This window comes from Cicer arietinum, chromosome 1 (genome assembly GCF_000331145.2).
Source record: "Cicer arietinum cultivar CDC Frontier isolate Library 1 chromosome 1, Cicar.CDCFrontier_v2.0, whole genome shotgun sequence".
In the NCBI taxonomy this organism is placed as follows: domain Eukaryota; kingdom Viridiplantae; phylum Streptophyta; class Magnoliopsida; order Fabales; family Fabaceae; genus Cicer; species Cicer arietinum.
In genome coordinates, this window is record NC_021160.2 from 13,765,104 (window position 1) to 13,788,856 (window position 23,753).

General features: G+C 33.6%; 1 protein-coding gene across 9 annotated transcripts in view; it reads left to right on the forward strand.

Annotated features, from left to right (window-relative positions):
• LOC101492361 (calcium-transporting ATPase 8, plasma membrane-type) overlaps window positions 1–23,753 on the forward strand; it is a 34,282-nt gene that overhangs the window by 10,057 nt on the left and 472 nt on the right. For 2 of the 9 annotated variants that reach the window (XM_027332780.2, XM_073370407.1), the window contains 33 exons: window positions 5,352–5,462; window positions 5,898–6,127; window positions 9,486–9,602; window positions 9,685–9,748; window positions 10,846–10,955; window positions 11,042–11,173; window positions 11,672–11,761; window positions 11,963–12,032; window positions 12,613–12,683; window positions 12,839–12,922; window positions 13,017–13,094; window positions 13,169–13,240; window positions 13,758–13,841; window positions 13,927–14,009; window positions 14,105–14,213; window positions 14,346–14,401; window positions 16,647–16,689; window positions 16,765–16,848; window positions 17,151–17,285; window positions 17,391–17,456; window positions 17,545–17,643; window positions 17,784–17,894; window positions 19,152–19,322; window positions 19,748–19,807; window positions 20,817–20,981; window positions 21,073–21,189; window positions 21,588–21,686; window positions 21,987–22,124; window positions 22,220–22,320; window positions 22,828–22,873; window positions 23,070–23,204; window positions 23,343–23,450; window positions 23,537–23,628. In XM_027332780.2, the coding sequence (XP_027188581.1) occupies window positions 5,960–6,127; window positions 9,486–9,602; window positions 9,685–9,748; window positions 10,846–10,955; window positions 11,042–11,173; window positions 11,672–11,761; window positions 11,963–12,032; window positions 12,613–12,683; window positions 12,839–12,922; window positions 13,017–13,094; window positions 13,169–13,240; window positions 13,758–13,841; window positions 13,927–14,009; window positions 14,105–14,213; window positions 14,346–14,401; window positions 16,647–16,689; window positions 16,765–16,848; window positions 17,151–17,285; window positions 17,391–17,456; window positions 17,545–17,643; window positions 17,784–17,894; window positions 19,152–19,322; window positions 19,748–19,807; window positions 20,817–20,981; window positions 21,073–21,189; window positions 21,588–21,686; window positions 21,987–22,124; window positions 22,220–22,320; window positions 22,828–22,873; window positions 23,070–23,204; window positions 23,343–23,450; window positions 23,537–23,628 (3,158 nt within the window). In that variant the 5' untranslated portion in view covers window positions 5,352–5,462; window positions 5,898–5,959. Of the gene's footprint in view, window positions 1–5,071; window positions 5,214–5,351; window positions 5,463–5,897; window positions 6,128–9,485; window positions 9,603–9,684; window positions 9,749–10,845; window positions 10,956–11,041; window positions 11,174–11,671; window positions 11,762–11,962; window positions 12,033–12,612; window positions 12,684–12,838; window positions 12,923–13,016; window positions 13,095–13,168; window positions 13,241–13,757; window positions 13,842–13,926; window positions 14,010–14,104; window positions 14,214–14,345; window positions 14,402–16,646; window positions 16,690–16,764; window positions 16,849–17,150; window positions 17,286–17,390; window positions 17,457–17,544; window positions 17,644–17,783; window positions 17,895–19,151; window positions 19,323–19,747; window positions 19,808–20,816; window positions 20,982–21,072; window positions 21,190–21,587; window positions 21,687–21,986; window positions 22,125–22,219; window positions 22,321–22,827; window positions 22,874–23,069; window positions 23,205–23,342; window positions 23,451–23,536; window positions 23,629–23,753 lie in introns of those variants that run through there. The other 7 variants (XM_073370414.1, XM_073370417.1, XM_012718581.3 and 4 more) reach the window with 5 other exon arrangements.

Sequence of the window (23,753 nt, forward strand, 5' to 3'; positions counted from 1 at the left end):
ATAAACAATGTAGAATCATGTTCACTAGAGCGGAAACCAAGAGCACTGGTCACAGTAGAAAATTTCTCAAACTAAGCTCGAGTAGCCTATTTAAGACCATATAGAGCATTTTTTAACTTACGTACTTCCCCTTGATTATGAGAAACTCCTTGTGGAGGGACCATATAGATTTCTTCATGAAGCTCAACATTTAAAAAAGTATTTTTGAGATCCATTTGGGAAATATGCCATTGACGAATAGATGCAACTGCAATAAGAGTACGAATAGTGGTCATCTTGGCTATAGGAGCAAAAGTTTCTTCATAATCCATACCATATTGTTGAGAGAAACCCTTAACAACAAGACGTGTTTTGTAGTGCTCAACTGACCCATCAAACTTAGTTTTGATCTTGTATACCCAACGAGACCCAATAACACGTTTTCAAGGAGGAAGAGGTACTAATTCTCAAGTGTCGGTTTTGTGCAATGCAGATAGTTCTTCTGCCACAGTCTGCTGCCAAAGAGGATCAAGAAAAGCCTCTTTATAGGAAGAGGGCTAAGACAAACTGTGAATAGATGTTAAGAAAGAAGCAAACGAAGCTGAGTAAGTGGAACAAACAAAATTAGGTAACTGAGTAGACTTACGTTGACGAGAGGGGTAACGAGGAGGATCAACAATCGCAGGAGGTGGTTGGATAGCCGGGGAGACAAGAGGGATGTTATCATGTGGAGTAGTAGTATTTGTCATGCAATTCTCAATATTACAATCACTAGAAGCGTTATCATTAGGACCAAAGGAATCAATATGGGTTAGTTCAGAACTCTTAGTAATATGATAATAAGAGGAAACAAATTAAAAAGGGATGTGCTCAAGAAAAATAACATTACGAGATACATAAAGTTTTTTTGCATGAGGATCATAACAACGATAACCCTTTTAACCATCCCCATAACCAAGAAAAACACACATAGCTGAACGAGAGGACAACTTACTGCGCTCTACTTGAGGGTGAAGAACAAAACAAGTAGTACCAAAAACTTTAAAAGAATAGTAATCAGAAGCAGATGCATACAATTTTTCAAATGGAGACAAGCCTGATATGATAGAGGATGGAATTCTATTAATAGCATGAACAACAGTAAGAACTGCTTCTCCCCAGAACTCACTAGGAATTAAAGCGGACAACAAAAGGAACGAGCAGTCTCTATAATATGACGGTGTTTCCTTTTAGCAACTCCATTTTGTTGAGGGGTATCAGTACAAGATGTTTGGTGGAGGGTGTCATCATAAACAAGTTATTTGAAAATTTTATTAGAGGTATATTCACCACCTAAATCACAACGAAATCACTTTATAACAGAATTATGTTGAGTTTTGACCATTGCACGAAACATATGATAAATGTCGAAAAATTCAGATCGATTTTTCATAAGATAAACCCAACAATAACGAGTGTAATCATCAATAAACGAAACATAATATCTAGATCCACCTTTGGTGAGAACCGGTGATGAACCCCAAATATCAGAGTGAATTAAATCAAAAGGCGCATATGAAACAGAAACACTTTTACTAAACGATAAACCTAGAAATTTACAAGTTTACAACCACAACAATCTGAGATATCACAGGTTTGTAACTTTCCTAAAACTCCAGTATAAGCCAAATATTTTAATCTAGAAGCAGAAACATGTCCAAGGAGAGAATGCCATAAATAAAAACTAGAAGATAAAGAATTCAAGCGAAAACTAGATAATAAGTCAACAGTAGTTGTTGAAGCTACAATATATGGGAGTCGCATATCATCCTAAACATAAATTCCCCCTATCTATGGCATGTCCCAATCAGCCTCCTGGAATGTGGATCATGCACACAACAAGAAGTGGAAGAAAACATAACTGAATAACCGAAATCACATATTTGACTAATAAAAGCAAGACTCAAAGTAAGATTAGGAATATAATAAACATCAGAAAGAGACAAGTTAGGTGTGGAGACAAAACCAATGCCTACTAGTGGCATAAGAGTGCCATCAACAGTCATAACCGACACATATGAGACAGGTTTCACAGACACAAAAGATTTATCATCGTATGTCATATGATGAGATGCTCCAGGATCAATAATCCGTATTGAAGGAGATATACATGACAAACCAGAGGAGTTCAAACCTTTAGAAGAGGTGGCATACATGACATGTGATTGAGTGGCAAGAAGTTTTTGAAGCTATTATGCAATATCAGATATTTGAGAAGCAGTCTCAGATGAGTATACATAACTAGAACTAGAGCCACTAGTAGGAGGAGCATAAGCAACAACATTGGACGATGTTCCCCTAAAATTCTTCTTATGTGCTTTTCCCCAATTTCCGACAATGTGTTTTCCAATGACTTTTTTCTTTGCAAAATGCACATTCATCATTACCAAGCCGAACCCTCCTTTGAGATTTTCCTTTTTGAACAGGAGCAACTAAAAAAAATGTAGGAGTTGAGAGAATTCTCTTATCTGACACACCAGAATGAGTCTTAAGTCTAATTTCTTTTGCCAATAATTCACTAACTACTGATTCAACATTAAGAAGGGGGAACGATGCAAAATACCCCCACGAAGGCCCTCAAAATCATCACGAAGAGCCATCAGAAATCAAACCAGACATTGCTTATCTCTTTAATCAATGTATGCTTTGACAGCTTTCAACGCAGGTGATTCCATAAGAGCCAATTGATCTCACAAATTAGTCATTGCCGAATAGAATTCCTGAATGGTCATATTGTTCTGCTTAAGGGCTCTAATATCACTTTCCAACTGATAACGTTTTGCAAAGTTAGACTAAACATACAAATGTGTCAAGTGATCCCAAATATCTTTAGCAGTATCATATTTTGCTAGTTTTACTCCTATAGACAACTCAACAGAATTATTAATCCAAATAATAATTTTTGAATTACTAACATTCCATGTTTTTAGATCTTTTGCATATTGAGTTTCATCATTTTTATCTGTAGGCTTAACAGAAGTTCCATCAACAAAACCCCACATATCTTTTCCAATAAAAAAAATTTTCATCACACAACTCCAATAAGAGTAATTTTGTCTATTGAGGTGAACACTAACAGCTTGAAGAGAATCATCCTTAGCACCAACCATAACAAATAATGACAGGAAAATACGACAAACACAATCACAGAGACAAAATAAATTAAAGACAACCTGGTGCTGTGCGAGCATGATTTCTCCCCCTCCAAACATTATTTCGCCGATTCGACCGTTGAAGACAAAGACCTGAATGTTGCAAACTTGCTGTCCAAAAATCAGCCTGATCAAATGGTTAACGAATGCGCAATCGATGTTTTTCTGAGGCTGATTTAACAAAATCTGAAATAAGGTTACTCTTCTCTTTTCTCTTTTGGTGGTTGTCTTTCCTATCAAAATAGTCTCTCTCTTCTTTACAATAGATCCAAAAATCAACCAAAGCTCTTTGATACCATGTGAACAACAGAGAGAGGAAGAAGAGAGACAACCACTCTAAGATTTTATAACATAGAATGACTCAAACTTTAGTTAATACGGTTATAATAAGTATATATATTTAACATTATCTAACATAGAATGACCCAAACTTTAGTTAATACGGTTTCATAACATACCCTTACTACTAATATATAATAACATTATCTAACAACTATAATTTCTTTCAATTTACAGTGATTTCAAATATAATTCATATATATATATATTTTAATTTTGATGCTATACACTACTATCTCCATTTCATAATGACTGATGGTTTAAAAAAATTGTTTACATATAAATGTCATTTTAAATTTTATTATTTAAAATATCTTACTTTAAAACTAATATATTAAAATGCTTTTAGGATGTCGCATCATAAAGATGCGATAATATGAAACAAAAATAATTAATAGAACATGTTCAAAATAATTAATAGAACATGTTCGCATGATAAAAATATGATATTCTATGTATATTTATTTTATTAATTGATACAATAAATAAAAAATAAAAAATAATAAAAAATATTAATTAATTAATAATAATATAAAATTAATTAAAATTAATAAAAAATAAAAAGAAATAGAGATTTAGTTATAACCAGATAATAAATGTTGTCATTCATTTAATTTCTTACATCTATTTTATTTATAACATTATAAATAAATATATTTTTTTTAAAAAGAAACAAAATTTGTATATACCATAAAATAAAATAAATAACTTGCTATAATATTTTAATAACTTTCTTATATTTTACCGTCAATTACAAATAAATTAACAACTTTCTCCTATAATATAGTTGACAGGTATTGTATTTTGCAGTTTATTTTATTTATTAAAATATAAATAGTATAAATATGATTATTTAAATAACACTCTTAAAAATTTTAGCATGTTCTTTTTGTGTTATATATTCAAATTTTGTTTCTTTTTTATAAAAAAAAAACAGAAATATACGTTTATTTAATTATAAATAAGATAGACGTTAAAATTAGAATACACACATTAGAAATATACGTTTATTTAATAATTTAACATGTTGTTTTTGGAGAAGAGCAAAGTAGTTAATTAGTTTTTTATAGTTTAATTTAAATAAATCAAAACAAAATATTATATTATAAAAATTTAAAAAATAAACTATTTTAGTATATTAATTTTAAAATAGAGAATTTTAAAGAAACAAAATGAAAAGTAGGATTTTCAAAAGTGAAAATTCGCATTCTTGTGCTGCTGCAACTCCGATCTAGGTCGACAATCGACATAGAAACTAAAACCGCTGGAAAAGGCTTTAATCAACGTGCTCCGGTCTATGTTGGTACAACTGTCTCTATGTGGGAATGACACGTGAAAGCTTCTAAGAAAGCCACTTACATAAATACAAGTTACAAATACATAATAATTAAAAAAATACACAAAGAAATGAGAAAAAGCAAAAGAATGAAGCCAGCACAAAGAAGCATTCAAAAGCACGTTACACCCGTCCTGTATTGAAGACACGAAGCCCACACTCTATCGATTAACTCAAAATCAAATCAATTCAAACACGTCTTTATTAATGTCAATAATTACACAAAGCGAATAAGTGCACATATATATTCTTCATATATATCATCATATCAATGAAATCGAATGTCGAACTGAATATTTAGCAAGGCGAGAATAAAAAAAAACATTATAGTAGAAATAGGGAATCTACACTATAATTACTTGCACGCGGTAGAAATTACAGTATTTTATATATTAATTATTATAATAATAATTAATTAGATAATAAATGTGGTTTAATTCCTACCGGTTTCTAAAATAGTAAATTTATACTTGTGTTTACTCTCTTAATTTTTGTGTTGGGTGCAGGTTTTTAGGATTTACTCTCGTAATTTTGTTGTAGCCAAAGCCAAAGCAAAGCACAACTAAGAACAAAAGAAGCTACATTGTTTTTATTTTCTCATTTCATCTAATTTCGTGGTAAGTTACTCTCTCACGCTTTACAGTACCTCTTTGATTCTTTCCCTTCTCACACGGCAATGAGTCAAATATACTTTATACGAGGTAGTAAATATAAATAATAAATACATAAGAGGCAATTAAAAATAATATTTTTTTTTCCTTTTTTAGTCGGTGAGATATTTTATTACGCTTTAGTACTCTTTGTCCTTTTGTTTGTTTTTAAAACTTTCAGAAAATAATTTAAAAAAAAACAAAAAACGAAAACCGTAAAGATTACTGTATACGGCAATTAATCCGTGATTGGTTGTAGAACTGCGAAAAATTCGAGTAATTTGTTTCCTTCCAAACATGTCTCATCTTTAAGTTTCTACTACTGAGAGAGTAAAGTAGTTTTTTGTTTGTGAGAGTGAAGAAAATTGATTATTGTTTATGTTATGATATTTTGGTGCGAAGAAGTTGTCTAGTGCGAGTGACGGTTTCATCTCTCCTGCGACAGTTATTGTTATTAGAGAACGATGAGTTTTCTGAACGGTTCTTCACCTCACCGGAATCCGGCGGAGGATGATATTGAAGCTGGTCCGTTGTCTCGCCATTCTTCCGATGTCGACGACGGTGATTCCTCCGATCCGTTTGATATTGCTAGAACTAAGCATGCTTCTATTGATCGACTTAAGCGGTGGAGAGTATGTTTTTAACCTCTTTCTCTCACTTACACTCACTCTCACTCTCACTCACAAATACGATTGTTTTTTTGTTTATAGTATGTGTTTATTATTTATTTATTGTTTATCTAGTTTATCTTTATCTATATGTTTGTTTTTGATTTATTTGATATCTGGTTTCACTGATTGTTGCTGTGATTTCTATTTATGGATAGTTTAGGGTTTGCTAAGAGTGGATATTTGTATTTCGTGTTAAAAATTGGTTCACTGCATAGGGATTTAGTGTCCTTGTGTACTTGTTTTGAAATTTTGAAGGATGTTTGTAGATATAATTTAATATATGAATTCGATGAAATAGTGTTGGTTTCTAAATAAGGTTGAGGAAGAACATTGATGTTTGAAAAGAGGCATGTGTGCATATTTGGAAACCATTGGAATTGTGGTTGAACAAATTCTATGCTGATTTTAATGGAGAACTAACACTATTTTTCCTTTTACAAACTGAGTTTTAGTTGGATGCAATGAATTTCCTAATGTTGGTGTTGGTTGGATAGGAAACCACACTGGCTTAGTGGTTCAGTGGCTTGAAATAAAAGAAATAACACTTTGTCTTTGACTCTTTAGTTGAAATAGAGTCAATTTTGAGTGTTCTCTTGTCTTAAGAGAAACCCAAAATCTCAAAGCACCCAAAATAATGGGTTTGATGACTCGAAAACATGGAGTGAGGGGAGTGTTTTACCTTGGAACTAGCCAACAGCTGCAACAGCTGATGATACTGAAAAACATTGGCTTAATCTTGTAGCAACCTGAGTTGCAATGGGCTGCTACAGCGGGCTATTAATAACTATAAATAGTGAGTCTTAACTTGTTTTAATAAAGGAAGGATAATCTCTCTAGTTAAATGGTAATTGTTTTCTTTTTCTCATTAAGGATGGGGAAAAGGCAAGAATGGCATTTGCGACTAGTTTATTGGTCTAACACAAACTGGTAATAGGGAAAAAAACTGCAAAGTAAACAAGGAATTCATCTCTCCCATTCAAAGAGAAGTTTCAATTTGTACTTGCCAACATCTATGTTGTCAGTCACAGATAGCGGCGCGGAGCGTCCCACCCCGAAAATGGGATCGCGCATAGCGGGATGACCGCTATTGTGAAGATTAAAAAGCAGTATATAGACAAAAGATTAAATATAAACAGTAGACAAAAATAATAAAAAATAGCAAAAATAAAATACACAAAAATAAAGGGGTAATCATAGTACTTCATATTTCATAAAAAAAACAGATGTAAAACAAAACAGAAACAAAAGTGAAAGAAGAAGAAGAAGAAGAAGAAGAAGAAGAAGAAGAAGAAGAAGAAGAAGAAGAAGAAGAAGAAGAAGAAAAACAGAGGAGGAACGGTGAAAGAAGAACAGAGGAAGAAGATAAAAAAGAAGAAAAACGAAAACGAAAACAGAAGAATAATAATAACGAACAGTGAAGAAGAAACAGTGAAAGAAGAATGAAAGGACGAAGAAAAACAGAGAAGAATGTAAATGAAAACAGAAAAACAGAGGAAGAATAAGAAGGGTTGCAGCAGTTATGAAAGGTCCAAGAAGAAGAAAGGTCAAGAAATAATAAAATAGTAGTCATTTGAGTGCGAAAAGACTCAAATGCCCTTAATGAAATTAAAAAATTCAACAAACCTGTAAAAACAGAGTAGCGAGTCATGAGTCCAGGTCTGGCGCAAAGAGTCAGCGCGTTAGGGTGCTATTCGCAGCCGCGTTTGCCGCAACGGATGACGGCAGTTTCACGGTGAGAAGTGCCGCAGAGACAGCCGCCGCCGCAACGCGTTTCCGCTATTGCGCGTGTTAGCGCCGCAATTGTCAACATTGAGATTCTCTGTTTAAAAACAATATAAATTTAATAAATTAAAATGTCATGTGCTGTTGACATTATAGGGTTTATGTAGGAAAATAGGGAGGATAAAAATAAGTTAATGGGAAATATAAAAATTGGTTGTTATGGAGAATTATTTAAATTAGTCATGAATATGTGTGTGTGTGATTTTTCGTTTGGATCTTACGCTACTTGTTACGATCCTATGTTGTTTCGATCTTGCTAACCCTTCCCAATACTAGATTGTTATTTTGGTAGGATCTTACAATCCTTGTTCTGATCTTACGTTTTATGATTTTGCTACCCCTCCCAATCCTAGGCAAGATAGCGAACTTGACAACATTGATTGAAAATACTTAAAAGAGTCCTATTTTACAATAATAATTAGGCTGAGATTTAGTATTATATCCAAGCTCAAACTGGATAATCAATTAGACTAACCCGTTGTGAAACAATCAAACAAGCCAGTAAACTATGCAGCAGTAAACTATGAAATTGGGTAACAAATGCCTCAAATTTCTTCCTCAATTTCACAACTAATAATTTGATAATAATTGTAATTTATGATATAGATATTCTAAAATATTCTAAGGATTCAATGTAAAGTATGGTAAGATATTATATAGTAATTTGAGATATTCTGAAATTACCAATAGGAAATAACCCTTTTGACTAGTTAAGTTCTATTTTGGATCGAGACGGTGGCAGTGGCAAATGCATAAATTTCCTTTCATGGGGGTAATGAAATAGTATATATATTTTGAACAAAGAAAAATATTACTAACTCTTACAAAATACATAACTATAATGACTAAACAAACTCAAAATACATAAGGGTTTCTACAAATTGCAATTGTCCTCTACAAGATCTCATATTCTGAAAAATGTTAAATGATTTTTTCACTGTCAACATTATCAAATATGTTCGCTCTCTATATAATAAAAATATAGAAGGTTTTATGGCAGCTTAAAATAAAAATAATAGTATTATCCAAAGGATTTTTCGTTTTCTTGTGGGGGCAAGAGCCCCCATTAGTTACACAGTGGATCCGCCACTGGAGGGTGGAATGCCAAACTACTTGTTGATAAAAGTTACTTCCCGATGAAAGAGGTACTAGGCTATTGAGAAAAGAAGTATTTTTTTTTTGTTTTGAAGTTCTACATCACTCGATATCTATGGAGAAACTAGTATTATACTTCATCTTTGTTTTTGTTAAACTTTTTTCGGTGCTACTACAGTAAGAGTAGTTTATTCCCATTATGATGAGTTAGATAAAGTTCTTTGTATGAGTTTTACTTAAAGAAATTTACAAAATATAAACCAAGTTACCAGAACTTGTCATGGAGATGAATCCTCTAGCATTTTCTTGATAGTCCAACTTTTTTTTTCAACTTTAAAAATATTGTTTTCTTATTTACTGCATTTGGATGACAGCTAGTTTCATTTGAATATTCTATATTGCTATTAGTGACATGGGAGCAATCCCTTTTGTGTTTTTTTAGCAAGCGGCGCTTGTGCTAAATGCCTCTCGTCGATTTCGTTATACCTTGGACTTGAAAAAAGAGGAAGAGAAGAAGCAAATACTGAGAAAGATTAGAGCGCATGCACAAGCCATTAGAGTACAGTTCCTTCATTGGACTTTCTTTGTTATGCTTATGTTACATATGTGAAGTGTATTAATTATTCATTTTCTCTTAACAGGCTGCGTATCTTTTCAAAGCAGCTGGGGGGCAACGGCTAGAGCAAGGGCAAGGTCCCGTGAGTGGTGAGTAATTCAATGGCGTTCATTATTATTTTTAAATGTCTTTGCTTTACTACTTGGTTTAATTTAGTTGTTGAATAGTTTAGAATAATGAACTTGTATTTCACAATGAGGTTTTTGCAAATTTATATACGAGAGAATATCTCAAGAAAGGAAAATAAGGAAACTATATCAATGATGATAAATAGATATTTGGTGAAGATATTAGCTATATGATTATTTGAGCTCATTGAAGAGGTTTTAATGATGCCAGATAGGATATTATCTCTGATGAAGCGACAATCAACTTCTATATGTTTAGTCCTTTCATGAAAAACCGGATTTGAAGAAAGATAAAATGCCGACTGATTATCACAACCTTATTAACCATATAAACTGAGAAATGGAGCTCCAGGCGTGTGTAATGACAGCATACTGTAACACTTCAACAATTGAGCGATAAAGGTAACAATCTGGAATGGGATGACATTGAAACTTAGATAGCGTACAGCTGCCAGGCATTGGCGTAGACACCAGTTTAGAATTAGCCATATCTGCTTGTCCAGATGATCCTTGATATATTTTGTTTGAGATAACAGTATAGACCTATCTGTAAGGTGCATAAAAAAATTGTTTTTTACTTCCAAATTCCCTTCATGAAAACTTGTTTCATAGGAGTACAAGATGTTATTGGAAAATGCAATCTAAATTAATTTAAGGATATTTTAGGAATGATTTCATTAAATAGAGAAGAAATGAAGAATTATTGGATGAATAAAGTTGAGGATAATAATGCAATAAAAGGTGTGGATGGAGAAGAATATGTGGGAAGAACCCCCAATTGCAGAATAGATTGAGAGGTTGTGTCTGCCAATTTGTCGACTGGCGGGGCCAAGACCTTTATGGTTAGGGGAGTATCCCAAAAATGTACATTCATCATATCTGAAATAAAGTTTATTTTGATTGTAAGGTAAAAAAAGTGTAACAATAGGCACTTTTTTTCAGCATTAAATATGTAAAATGAACTTGCCCTGATATATTATATTGATTCAGAATGGATAACTTTATATTTTTTTGTCTTTCCTTGTTCAATATTAAAAATTAATTCTTTGCACTGTTAGGAGATACAAAACCTGCTTTGACTTCTACTGGTGAATTTCCAATTGGACCAGAGCAACTTGCTTCGATTTCAAGGGAGCATGATACTGCTTCTCTGCAGCAATATGGAGGGGTATGTTTGCCAAGAATAATTTTTTTACTGGGTAATATTATAATAAAAGTCATAAATTTCACGTGTTTTTTCTGAATCACTATCAGGTTGCAGGGGTATCAAATTTATTGAAAACCGATTTAGAGAAGGGAGTTAATGGTGATGATGCCGACTTACTAAGACGGAGGAATGCATTTGGTTCCAACAATTACCCTCGAAAGAAAGGAAGAAGTTTTATGGTAACACTTCTAGTGTTGGACTATTGGAATCATTGGATATTTGATGGTTATATGATATAATTCAAACTTTGTTAACAAGTTTGACTCATTGAATCAAAGCATAACTAGTCATTTTTTGGGAGTTGGGTTACATATATTAACCTACTTAACCGTTGGTGGGAAGTGGAGTGGATTGACTTGTTTATTTTTTTATTAAATTAAATTCCTTAATATCAAATTTCTAAAACCAAACCCAAATGCAATTTTCATTGTTTCAAATTCTTAATCTCATTCACTTTTTTACCTATCAAATTGTTCATTTTTTCCAATTTAATTTCTTTCATTATGAAACAGCATGGGTTGATATTACCATATTTTTTCTAAAAAGGGTCAACCTGTTAATTTTTATGGGTTGGTGATGCGGCTGAGTAGTGCAAGTCAACTTGCATTGCAGTGACCCCTTTCCTGTTTTACTGAGGGAATATTGTAGTGACGTCTTTGTTTTTGTCGCCATAACAGATGTTTATGTGGGATGCTTGCAAGGATCTGACCTTGGTTATATTAATGGTAGCTGCAGCAGCTTCATTGGCACTGGGGATAAAATCTGAGGTGAGATTGCCTAAAATAGTTATAGGCTTATAACAGAATTCTTGGCACTTGATTGGGTGCAGACGGTGACTTATTTATGATGTATCTATCTGTTGCATCCTTTCTATTTTCTGCCCTTCCATTTGTAATTTAGGATTAGTGGTATTTTTAATTAATGTTAAAAATTCTGCTTCACCCCGTTCACAAATAATTCTGTTGCAGGGTATTAAGGAAGGATGGTATGATGGGGGAAGCATTGCTTTTGCAGTTATTCTTGTTATTGTTGTTACAGGTATTATATTATCTTTATGAGGTACTAAAGTTTATGATGGATGGAACATGGATTTGTATCCCTTAGAGTGAGGCCTTACTCTAGAGGGGAAAATAATGCAATTCAGATGTTGATGGCAATCTCAATGATTGATATTTACATACACATGTATAACAAATCATTAATGTGTTGAGATGTCAACAGTTAGTTTTTAGATGTTTTTCTTTCCCCTCGAAAGTGAATAAATCATTTCAGAGGAGCCAAATTCATAATGTATATATGATTTTTATACAAATTTTATCACTTTGTTTTGCAATTTCCTATTTGATACAAAGTCTTCGGTGGTGTCGCTGGAATTTGTTATAATTAGATGTCAAGTAATTTCGCCATTGAATAGTCTGTCACCCAATTTCAGAGTAGCCAAATTCATAATATATAGATGATTTTTATACAAATTTAATGACTTTGTTTTGCAATTTCCTATTTGATACAAAGTCTTTGGTGGTGTCACTGGAATTTGTTATAATAAGATGTCAAATAATTTCTCCATTGAATAGTCTGTCACCCAATTTCCTTTTATCATTTCTCCCTCAATTTGTAGCTATAAGCGATTATAAGCAGTCTCTTCAGTTTCGAGACCTAAATGAAGAGAAGAGAAATATACATCTGGAGGTTTGTCTTTTCTTTTGACTGTTATTTTTTTTTAGATGGTTTGTTAGACTTATATATATATATATATATATATATATTTATTATATTATATTATATTTCACTAACAATTTTCTTGTCACAGTTTTAACCTTTTAACTGATTTTGTGCATGAGAAGGTTATTAGAGGTGGTAGAAGGGTTGAGATCTCAATATATGACCTTGTTGTTGGGGATGTTATACCCCTTAATATTGGTAACCAGGTATATGATATTTTTCATTTGTTGTTTTGCTTTTAATACTTAATACTTAACTATTACATTTCCTTTTTGTTTTTAAGTTTTCTGCTCTTTCTAGGTCCCTGCTGATGGAATTCTCATCACTGGTCACTCTCTTTCAATTGATGAGTCAAGCATGACAGGGGAGAGCAAAATTGTAAGCACTCCTTTTAACATTGTCAGAATTTGAAAATATTCCTTGATTGTAACTAACTAATTTTGGTTTTGCAGGTCCATAAGGATTCTAAGGATCCCTTTCTGATGTCTGGGTGTAAGGTTGCAGATGGCAGTGGCACTATGCTGGTAAGTTAGACTTCCTATTTCCTTACTTTTTCTTTTAAGTTTACACTGTCTTAATTTAATTTATGTCAGAGTTTTCAAAGGGCATGTAATAGCTGCTTTGCTGGAAGGGTGGGTGATAATTTTTTAAAGGGCAAAGAAATTGTGCACTAACTGGCGAAGTATTTCAGACTTGATTAATACCAGACTATTCATTCATTATATTTGAATAATTTTTTTGTTTGTAATTTTTTGTAAATGATGTTGATTATGCATTTGATGCATGTTATTCTGGAAGGGTTTTTGTCAGAATTTGATTTCTAATGTGAAAAGTGAAAACAATTGAGTCGTAGAGAAATTGAAATTGTTAAGATTTGAATTGATTTGTGCGGAAGTTCTCCCAATAATTCAATATATCTAATTGATTGTTTTTATTTTCTTACTTTTGTCCAATCTGTTTTATAGATTAAAAAGATCTGTTTTAAAGATAAAAAATGCATGTTTGGTGTTTTTACCCCCACTGGTTTATATGTTTTTGCAGGTAACAGGTGTTGGAATCAATACCGAGTGGGGCCTTCTAATGGCTAGTATTTCAGAAGATACTGGTGAAGAAACACCTTTGCAGGTCTTCTTCTTAGTTGTGGTTTCAGGCTGTGCTCTTTTGTTTCTTATAATTCAATTACCCTTACCCTTTTTAGTTCTCAATATAGGTCCGCTTAAATGGTGTAGCCACCTTCATTGGTATTGTTGGACTCAGTGTTGCTGTTCTTGTCCTGATTGTGCTACTGGCCAGGTAATTAGTTGCTGTCTCATGTTTGCCATGTTTTCTTAGCTTGAGTCAACAACGGTGTTGTTTTGCATATCTCTGAAGTGGAAACTTGTTATCAGATATTTCTCTGGGCATACTGAGAATGCTAATGGGACGAAACAATTTGTAGCAGGCAAGACTAGAGTTCGGGATGCTGTTGATGGAGCAATTAAGATAATAACTGTTGCGGTAGGTACCTTGATAAATACTAGATTTCCAGAGCATGCTTGGTGCAGTTAAAGTTGCTCAACCATATTTATTAATTTCATTGGTTTAAAAATTTAATATCTGTAATGTGATTGTAACCCATTGAGTTTTTAGGTCACTATTGTAGTTGTTGCAGTGCCTGAGGGACTCCCACTTGCAGTCACTTTAACGTAAGTATTATAATTCTGGTCCATGCATCTAGTTTTATTTCGTCTGTTTTCGCGAAGTCTTAATGGACCGTATTTTAACATTAGTGTCATTGCAGATTGTGATAAATTTGCCATGGTTCTTGTCTTTCATTATTGATAGAATATTAGAAAATATCTTATAATATCTTTTATATTATATTAGAGTATCTTGAGTTATTTCTTATGATCAATTTATAATCATAGAGATATCTTAAAATATCTCTCTTTATTATTATGATTTGTTCCTGATCTAGGATTAAGTCATGTTTCTCTATAAATAGAGATTAGTATTGAGTATTTTGAAATCAAGTTAGCATAAAGCTATTATCAATAATATTCAAACCCTTATTATTTTCTCTCCTCATTTTCTCTAAAATCCTACGACTTCAACATGGTATCAGAGCCTATTTCGATCCTCCTTCAACGATCCCGCCGCTATTCCCTGCCGAGTTTCCAACAGTTAGGGAATATAATCATAGTTTCTCTTTTTCAACATTTCAACACGTTTCACTCGTTTTCTGTTCAGTTCGCTACTGTCGCCGCCACTATTTCTGGCAAATTTTTCTGCGAACAACATTGTCATCTCCAGATCAGGTCATGTCCGAAAGCGCGTCGTCAAAAGCCATCAAATGCGCTCTCACGCGCTGCTAATCTCTCTTGCGAGTAGATCTCATGCGCCGCCATCTCCACAGCGTGTGACAGCGCGTTTTGACGCCTCTCAGTTGCTGCTTGGTCGTTCAATCGCGCCTCAACCTCGCGATTTCGAATCTTCGCTCGTATTCTAGTTTCGGGCAACAGTTACACCTACTATCTTCAAGATCTGTCATCTACTGCTGCCTTCCATCTGTTGTCGCTGTTGGAAAAGTTTTCCAGTAAGTTTTCCGACACAACAACTTTTATTGTGTGCGGAATCTCCCAATCTACACAACTCAGATTTTTTATTCCAAAAGTTGCTTCACGCGCGCTCTTGTGCCTTAAAGATCTTCTATGTTCAGTCCACGCGTTGCCGCCAACAGCCTCGAGCTTTGGCGCGTCTGTCCGCCTTCTGGCACAATGTTTCAGTCGTCTAGATTGGATTTTTCTTCCTATTTTCATATCTGCCCTTACTTTCAAATTTTGATCAACGAAAAATATGCGTCTTTGTTCAAACAACTGTTGTCTCTCCTGTTTTGGGTGCATTTTCTCACTCCTTTGATTGACCATGGTTTCGTTTCATTAGAGTCGCGTTGCTTCTTGTTTGGTGTTTGTCATGCAATTTAGTTGTTACTAATTGATTATAACAGTGACTTATATTCCCATCGACAATTACTTTGGTGGTGTCCCTTTTTCCACATATGAATCATATTAGTGATGACGTCTTCTTCGATTGATGGTTATTCTGACGATGTCTTTTATTTTCATGACTCACTTTATCTTGGCAATTTGTCGTAGATGCACTGGCCCCATCTTTGTCCCAGATGTACTGGCCTTGCATTTCTCTCCCTGAAGCATGCCGCTCTCTCCTTGAAGTATTTTCAAGTTTAATTATTGAGTCTCTAATATTATTGGTTTGAAGCTTCCAAATGCAGTTTTTTAGAAGAACAAACCTTGCTTCGTTCAATTGTTTGCCATAAATTTCTCTCATGCTGATGATCATTCCGGCTATCTGGCTAGGCTATATTTATAGCAATTCTCTCCGACTTCACCTGCATCCCTAAGTTGCCTTTCCATCCACTTTTAGAATATTGAAAAATATCTTATAACATATTTTATATTATATTAGAGTATCTTGAGTTATTTCCTATGATCAATTTATAATCATAGAGATATCTTAGAATATCTCTATTATTATGATCTGTTCCTGGTTTAGGATTAAGTCTATGTTTCTTTATAAATAGAAATTAGTATTGAATCTTTTGTAATCAAGTTAGCATAAAGCTATTATCAATAATATTTAAACCCTTATTATTTTCTCTCCTCTTTTTCTCTAAAATCCCACAACTTCAACAATTATGATTGCTCTATGATTGCTCTGTTAATACTTTCAGTGGTCATATTTTGGTAAACAATGATGCAATGCTGGGTCCAATATATAGAATATATGGTTGCTGCTTAGTATTCCGTTTTTCTGTTTAGTAGTATTTTATTCTCTTTCAGATGTGTAATATAGTTTTTTCGGCTCTTACTCAATCTCCCACTCTCATATCTTATTAGTCCTTACACATATTTCCCGTTAATTTTGTTACAGACTTGCCTACTCAATGAGAAAAATGATGGCAGATAAAGCTTTGGTATGCTAATTGATGGTTGTGCTTTGACTGGATTTTGACATGACTACACAAGTAACATAGTACATTGAATTGTAGGTGAGGAGGCTCTCTGCGTGTGAGACAATGGGCTCTGCTACAACCATATGCAGTGATAAGACTGGCACATTGACTATGAATAAGGTTGGTTGTGATGCAGTATTTGAACCATTGATTTACTTGATAATTCTTTATGACAAGTTACATAAACTTGTTGGAGAGTACTCCTTGCAAATGTTTTCCACTTTAGTGGCTTTCTTGCTTGCAATCTTATACAATACATTACTAGAAATGAAGAGTTTTAAATGTCTACTATTCTATCAATGTGTTGTGATATCCAATAAAACTTTGGTTTATATCTTGTGGGAGTTCATTTATGTTGGCATATATTTCTATCTGTATCGAAGATTTTCACAAATTCTTGATTTTTATGAATTCCGAGACAGATGACTATTGTTGAGGTTTACGCCGGGGGCACGAAGATTGATCCTCCTCACCAGTTGGAGAGCTCTCCTAAGCTACGCTCTCTACTCATTGAAGGAGTTGCACAGAACACTAATGGAAGCGTTTATGTCCCTGAGGTATGCCTGAATTAATTTTCATGTGCTGTCCTCCCTCCAGAAAAACTCTTATCAGCAGAAAGTTAGCTGGTTCAATTACTTATTGCATACTATTGTCCTGTACAGGGTGGCAATGATGTTGAGGTTTCTGGATCACCAACAGAGAAGGCAATTTTACATTGGGCAATACAGGTCTGTTTTTGAATTGCTGTTTTTTCCCGAATTTTTCTGGTTGATGCATGTGCTTACAACTACTTGTGACTGTTGCATCGAATCTTAGGTCGGAATGAATTTTGCGACTGCTCGGTCAGAATCATCAATTATTCATGTCTTTCCATTCAATTCCGAGAAAAAAAGAGGCGGAGTTGCAATACAGACGGTACTATCTTATTGGCATTTTAATTTAATTATGTAGATATTTTACGTCCTTTGAAGACACACTGGAAATATTAGGTCGCAAATACATAGCATAATGATTTCTTACATCTGCCAAATGATGTAGTTTGTACTTTTTTGCAGGCTGACTCTGATGTTCATATACATTGGAAAGGTGCTGCTGAGATTGTTCTAGCCTGCTGTACAGGGTATATTGATACAAATGACCAGTTGATGGAGATGGATGAGGAGAAGGTTTGAAAAACTATAACTACATGTTATTGGACTAAAGTACTAAATTAGTAATGACGACGATGATGATAATAATAATAATAACTCTTGCTTGAGTTACTCTGCTTAATATTTCTTTGTAGCCATTAAATTTCATCAATCAAGCCGTTCAATGTTTAGTATACTTTAACGATCATGCATACCAAAAATTACAAAAATTAGATATGTGTAGCTTTAGGATCTTATCATCAATATTTTACTTGTATTTTAAAAAGTATATAGAATTGAACTTACTTGATAAAGTATCAAATACTATTAAAATTCTATACAAATTTACATATTTGATCTACTCAATAAGAACGATTAATTTGACGGTTAGATTAATTAGATTTAATGTCTACAAAGAGATGTTAAGATGAGTAACTCAAGCAAGACTTACTCCTAGAGTTGACGGATCTCCACTCTAATAATAATCATAATAATAATAGCAGCAGCCATCCTGTGTTTTTGGGGTAGGCCGTCTGCATCCTGGGATTGATAACATTGTTGATCATTAAACAGTTCAAAAGCATGCTAGAATCTCAATTCAATACACCACTCAAAGCCCTTGTAAAGCATGGTATAGCAATTAGTAATACTCAGCTACTACATTGCATTTCATACTAGACTCTCCAATTTGTAGCATTGTGCATCTGGCTTATCTGATTATTAAGTCTATATTTTTCCTGATTAGACTAGATAGTTGTAGAAACATTAGCTGCTGTAGCTAACTGCAACTGAATCAATTAATGGCAGCTCGTTTAGCTGATAAGTATCTTACAAAGCATGAACCTCGATAGATATGTTGTTCTGCTTGTTGTATATACAGATTCAGAACATGCAATAATAACCACTCTCGCTGTTTCTTTCTCTCTTACCACTATCTCAATACATAGTAGCATCATGTGGTTGGATAATGACTTCTGTAAAAATCTTAATTTGCAAATTAATGGTTAGGTAATGGCATTTTCTTAAAAAAATTGTTTCAGTTTTCTCTCTTTCCCAGTAGACATCTTCCCCCCAATCTTCTGTCCGTTTTTTTTTGTATTTTTCCATTTCATGGAATCATCAAATGTATAATTTTTCCTGTGACCAGATAATTTTGAAAGATGTAAATGAACAGGACAAAGCAACCCAATTACTATATATTTAGATGTTTTGACGGTCCTCTTGATACGAAACAGCAATTATTTATTTATTTTTTTTGGTAAAAGGTCTGAGTATAATTTTCTGGGCTTGCAGATGACTTCTTTCAGAGAAGCTATTGAAAACATGGCTGCTGATAGTCTGCGTTGTGTTGCCATTGCATATAGATCGTATGAGAAGGAGAAAGTTCCAAATAATGAGGACCTACTTGCTCAATGGTCTTTGCCAGATGATGAACTTGTTTTACTAGCTATTGTTGGCATCAAGGTTCGCATTTTCATTAGAAACTTTTCTATCATTGTCATCTTCGTTACTCCTTTTCTATTTATGTATGCTATTATACTCCTGGTTTTTTTTCTTTCTCTGATTTGAAGTTGAAGCTACTTACCATTCATGCCTGGATTGCTTTTACACTTGTTGCATACTTTCTGTACTCAGTACTTCGGGGGCAGCAGATAATTTTATGATAGTTTATTTTATTTGTTGTGCCTTTCTCCTTGCTCTTGACATTATTATTTTGAGCATTTTCTATCTATAACTTGCAAAGGGCTGTCTATCTTTAGACTTCACAAAGAAACATAGTTGATAATTTATAGTTTCTGACGGCATTCGACTCGGGAATTTGCTTCCACTGGTTAAATTTATATGGCTTTTGAATAATTTTTGTATTTCCTTTGTGTGTTGAAATGCAGGATCCTTGTCGACCTGGTGTCAAAGAGTCAGTACAGCTTTGCCAAAAAGCTGGGGTTAAGGTATTATAAATCTCTTATTTTGGTCCCAAAATATGCTTATTGTTTAACATGTTTAGTTTTCATTTCAAAGTGTGATCAATGGCGTGATAGTGGTGCTGTGAATGAGATGTATGCAAGCCATATTAAAATTGTGAAATGTTCAATATGTCTTGCATAATACAACTAATATAACTCTAGCCGTTTATATTAAAAATGTTTTCTATCTTATCAAACTTACTACAACTGTCACAAATCATGTAAAGCAAGAAGAAACGGAGATATAGATAATGAGCATGGGGGTTCTATATGGGCTTCTGCAAATAGAGAAGAAATGAAAGATCAGAAAACATAATCAGGCTGCTGCTGTGGTAAAATGAAAATAGAGCATATTGGATTTGTTGTGGTGAAATGAAGATAGAGGAGTATATGCGTTATGACCATGGTTCTTTTCATGAGTCTAAATAGAAGTCTCAGAGAATTGAAGAATGTAATAGAAACTGAATTTTGATTATGACTCTCTTCTCAGCTACATTGTCTAATCAATGGCATATATAGTGTACAGAATCTTCTAGAAGTTAAAATTTTAAATAACAGAACTTTGTCAGACCCCATAACCAAATTTGATACTATCTGTTACTATCACTCTGTCAGTTATGCTTGGCTGGAATAGCTAACAGAAACTAACCTAGAAAGCTCAAGCAGACTGCAGAACCAATAACCAATTTCACATACTCTGTTTAGTGCATGGTTTGCAGACAGAAGGAAAGTGGGTCTCGTTGCTAGTAAAATGAAAATAAAATGAAAAATAATAAGTGGGATGAGGAGGCCGGAGAAGGACGGAGATGGAGAGCAGATTGCACACATTTTTATTTCTTTAATTTGATCTTAGATTTTGAGGACCCAATTCTATATTATTAAACTAAACACGTTCAATTGTTTACAAATTGATCCTCTGAAATACGAAAAATTCCGTAAGCAGTTTTTTATATATATCATTTTTTAACTTCATTGTTTGGGCTTCGGATTCTAGGTAAAGATGGTCACCGGTGACAATGTCAAAACTGCAAAAGCAATTGCTGTGGAATGTGGAATACTTGGTTCGTATGCTGACGCTACAGAACGAAGTGTCGTTGAAGGAAAAACATTTCGTGCATTGTCAGATGCAGAGAGAGAAGAAATTGCAGATACAATATTGGTAAAGTCCAGCTATCATGGCATTCTTGTTCTTGTGCTCTTATTGTTATACTTTTTAAATGTTCATTATGAATACAAATATTCTGTTACAGGTTATGGGAAGGTCATCTCCCAATGACAAACTATTGTTAGTACAAGCATTGAGGAGGAAGGGCCATGTTGTGGCTGTAACAGGGGATGGAACGAATGATGCCCCTGCACTTCATGAGGTTTGTATAACTATGTTTTTTTGGGCTTTTATTTGTTTGTTATATCTCTAGTTTTAAGTACACAATACAATGATGACGATAACTGAGATGGTACATAAAACAAGTTTATGTGATTGTGATTGCTTTTTCTATCTTATGTTGTTGTAGAATGTACACAGATTATGTGTACAGATTATATTGTGTTCTCCAAATTTCAATAGTTTGAATATATTGTTAAATGTAGAACCTTTCAATAGTTTCATTCCGTTATTGTGGTTTCATCTTAGAGCTTATGCTTTTGGAATAGTTAGTTCATGACATCTACTACTACTACATTTAAATGTAGGGATTTTTTGTTGTAATGAAGTTAGATAGGTTTTATTTTATGTGTTGGTAATTATCTGCTTTTTGGTATATAGGCGGATATAGGTCTTGCAATGGGTATTCAAGGTACAGAAGTTGCCAAAGAGAGCTCTGATATCATTATTTTGGATGACAACTTTGCTTCAGTTGTGAAGGTTAGAATCCTTTTGTATTTGAGTGTGCACACACGCTTGCATGCATGTAATGTAAGTTTGTAGGGGATTTAATTTATTCGCAATGAATGACGAGCTTTGGCTCTTAAAAGCATCTTGAAAAGTTATATGTTACTAATAGAAGTTCAAAAGTAGTTTTCCAATATCAACTGGAATTGAAGGGTATGTTGAAAACTGATGTGCATTACATATTTGCATAGTTTTGATATTTTCTTAAATTGGTTATAAATTGATATTTGAAGCTTAGCTGGTAATGACTTTCATGGTTTTCTGCAAATTTAGGTTGTCAGATGGGGACGATCTGTTTATGCAAATATTCAGAAATTTATCCAGTTTCAGCTGACAGTCAATGTGGCAGCTCTTGTTATAAATGTTGTTGCTGCAGTTTCCTCTGGTGAAGTTCCCCTGAATGCAGTGCAGGTATACTCTCTCTTTGTCGCCCTGTGGCTTGGCTTGCTTATTTATTTTGGAGATTCTTATCAATTTGTTTTTATTATCTGTTACTTTTTTTACAGCTTCTCTGGGTAAATCTTATCATGGATACTCTAGGAGCACTAGCCTTGGCAACTGAACCACCAACTGATCACCTAATGGATCGGTCTCCTGTGGGTCGAAGGTCACATTTTTTAATTTTTCTGATTATTACTACTCTGAATCATGATATTTATTTCATGTTACTCTTGGGTTACACAGTGCTTTAAAAATTTGGAAAATTGGTTCAATACTGTTGAGAAATCCAATTCTTGTTCTGTTTCAAATTTTTGTGCTATTTTAGTAGAAAAATAAATTTGGAAATATCTTCCGTGTAATGGAAAAATGTTGGAATAACCTATTGAAATAAAATCAATTTGGTGTGGTTACTCAATCTCTCTTCGGAGAAAAAAACAGTTCCCCTTAGCCACAGAGCTACTGCTGAAGGCTGAATTGTGTTCATGCATTTGCTGAATGCATTTGTGAGTAATAGGCCAATATCATTTGTGGATGCATGCATGTATTTACATAGTGTAACCGTAATGACGTCCTTTTTTTTTTTAGTTTGCCGTATTGCTCAAAATAATAGATGCAATGGCTATATGCTTGGATTTTTTTGAGATGTAGTTGACATGTTTTCTATGCTTTTCAGAGAACCTCTCATAACAAATATTATGTGGCGGAATTTGCTGATACAGGTGGATTCTGTTTCTCATTTATTAGTATTCCTGTTTGGTATTTTGTTGAATATGGTTGAAACTTGTATGTTGGCTTATCCAAAATCATCCTGCTAAATGATTTTAAAACAATACTTTCTTACTTCACCGTTACTGCTGTTGATGTCAAACATTTTCTTCTGAATCTAACTTATTAATAATAATTGGAACTTTTCAGGCGATATATCAAGTGTCTGTCTTGCTTGTTCTCAATTTCCGAGGTATCTCCATACTAGGTCTGGAGCATGAGCAGACTGAACACGCAACCAAAGAAAAGAACACTTTGATCTTTAATGCATTTGTTATCTGTCAAGTAAGTTGCTATCTTCCTCCTTTTAATTCTGCTAAATACTTTTTCATGTCAGAAAAAGGTTATGACATGGGATATTGCTATGCTTAATTCATTTTGCACCTGATTGATAACAAAGGAAATATGCTTTAAAAACTGCAGATATTTAATGAATTTAATGCACGTAAGCCAGATGAATTCAACATTTTTAAAGGAGTCACGAAAAACTACCTCTTTATGGGGATAATAGCCTTCACTGTTGTGCTTCAGGTTAGTCTTGTCAGATCTTCTGTTGTTGTTTAGCTTTATCTGTAAAATATTTTTAGCACCACCATACGATTTCTACTCTTCTTCAGGTTATCATCGTTGAATTTCTCGGGAAGTTCACTACAACTACCAGGCTTAATTGGAAGCAGTGGCTCATTTCTGTTGCTATTGGATTCATTGGGTCAGTTAATTATACGAACTGAAAACCTAATCTTGCTATTCATGTGATTTTTTCGTCCTTATGAAACGATAAATGCCTCTTTTGTTTTTTAATTTGTTCCAAGAATTGGTTGTGCCGAAATACTA